The following is a 1376-nucleotide window of genomic DNA, read 5'->3' as shown; positions in this document are numbered from 1 at the left end:
ATAATATATTGCATAAACATCTAGCAATTTAATAAACAAAAATCTAATAACCCATGCTGGCAAAAATAAAGTCATTGTTGTAAAATATGGGACCAAGAACATTGGCATAAATAACAAAAAATTAAGAAATTTGAAGATATTAAATGTTAAGAGCAGCCACCCTGAAGAACCTGTTTTGACATATCTTTGGCATTAGTTCGAGAGTAATCTCAATTAATTAAAAATCTCAACCATTTTTCTTAAATTTATGAGCTATAAATTTACAACTCACCATCACAACCCCAGTTTCATTATTTGCTAACATTACAGAAACTAAACAAGTAGTTGGATGGATTGCTGCAACAACATCATCTACTTCCACTCGCCCGGTCACCTTTGATACTTGCACAAAAGTGGCTTCTACAAACCAGGATAAAAAGAAGAAAGTCATGCCACAGTTCAATTTGTTGAAAAGCAGTTGCTATTTTTCTTACAATAGGTTTGAAGGATGCTCCAATGGATATCAGGTAAGTTCCAGCCAAAATGCTCAGAAAACAGAGACTGCAAAATGTAGCAGTCATGAGGAAACCTAAAAAGTTACAGGTTTAAAGGCAGAATTTAAGGAAAAAATGGAACTCTGCAGGAACGCAGCAGCAGCTTGAAAGCAGGGTACAATTTAGGTCCTTTATTTTATAAAAGATTTTGAGTTAAGAAAACACTTATAATCAATTTTGTCAGGTGCAAGAAACCAGGAACCAAAATTGTTCAAATGAGTAGAAGTTTATTCCATGTTAGGTCTTTCAAGAATCTGAATACTAATGGTCAAGGCAAATTGGCGGTAGATAAGAGTCAATGGAATTCAAGGAGGGCTGGACTTAGATCTCTTATGGGCACGAAGGGACTCCAAACTGATGATGCCCTTGACACCACCACCACCACCCGACTCAGCCTGGTCATCTCCTACAAATTCATCTCCATATAATTAAATAAAAAAGGAGGGATAAAATTCTAATAATAATTTAATCTCATAATAATGATAACACCTTATCATCTTTTTTAAGGTAGCCAAGTCAAGAAACAGACCCCATAAAAATTACAGGAACTGTATCGTTATAGGATATAATAACAGAATCTTGAAAGCCTGACAGGAGTTCTCCTCTGACCTCTCTTATACCAAAGAGAATCAAAGCAGGTAATCTTTTTTTTTTTTTATAAACAAACTTTATTGATTCCCCCCCCCCCCGAAATAAACAAACATACAATTATGGCATAAGTCAATAATACAATTAATAAAAAAAACAAACTAAAAAAACCTCCCATTCTAAGATGCTCAGTAGCCTCACAGGAACACATTCCCTCTCTTCAACCTACTTCCCTCCTTCCTTCTACCTCCTTCC

At 35.2% G+C, this 1376-nt stretch overlaps 1 protein-coding gene across 1 annotated transcript in view; it reads right to left on the bottom strand.

Annotated features, from left to right (window-relative positions):
* Positions 1-271: 271 nt before the first annotated feature.
* The window catches only part of LOC107301367 (selenocysteine lyase-like), a gene marked incomplete at both ends in the record, with an annotated part of 6476 nt that continues 5371 nt past the window's right edge, over positions 272-1376 (bottom strand). The window contains one exon of the mRNA XM_015830601.1: positions 272-460. Coding sequence (XP_015686087.1) covers positions 272-460 — 189 coding nt within the window. The remainder of the gene's footprint in view (positions 461-1376) is intronic.

The sequence above is a fragment of the Protobothrops mucrosquamatus genome, unplaced genomic scaffold (assembly GCF_001527695.2).
Source record: "Protobothrops mucrosquamatus isolate PMUCROS unplaced genomic scaffold, P.Mucros_1.0 scaffold11955, whole genome shotgun sequence".
NCBI classification, from domain to species: Eukaryota; Metazoa; Chordata; class Lepidosauria; order Squamata; family Viperidae; genus Protobothrops; species Protobothrops mucrosquamatus.
This window is presented reverse-complemented; position numbering and strand designations above follow the sequence as displayed.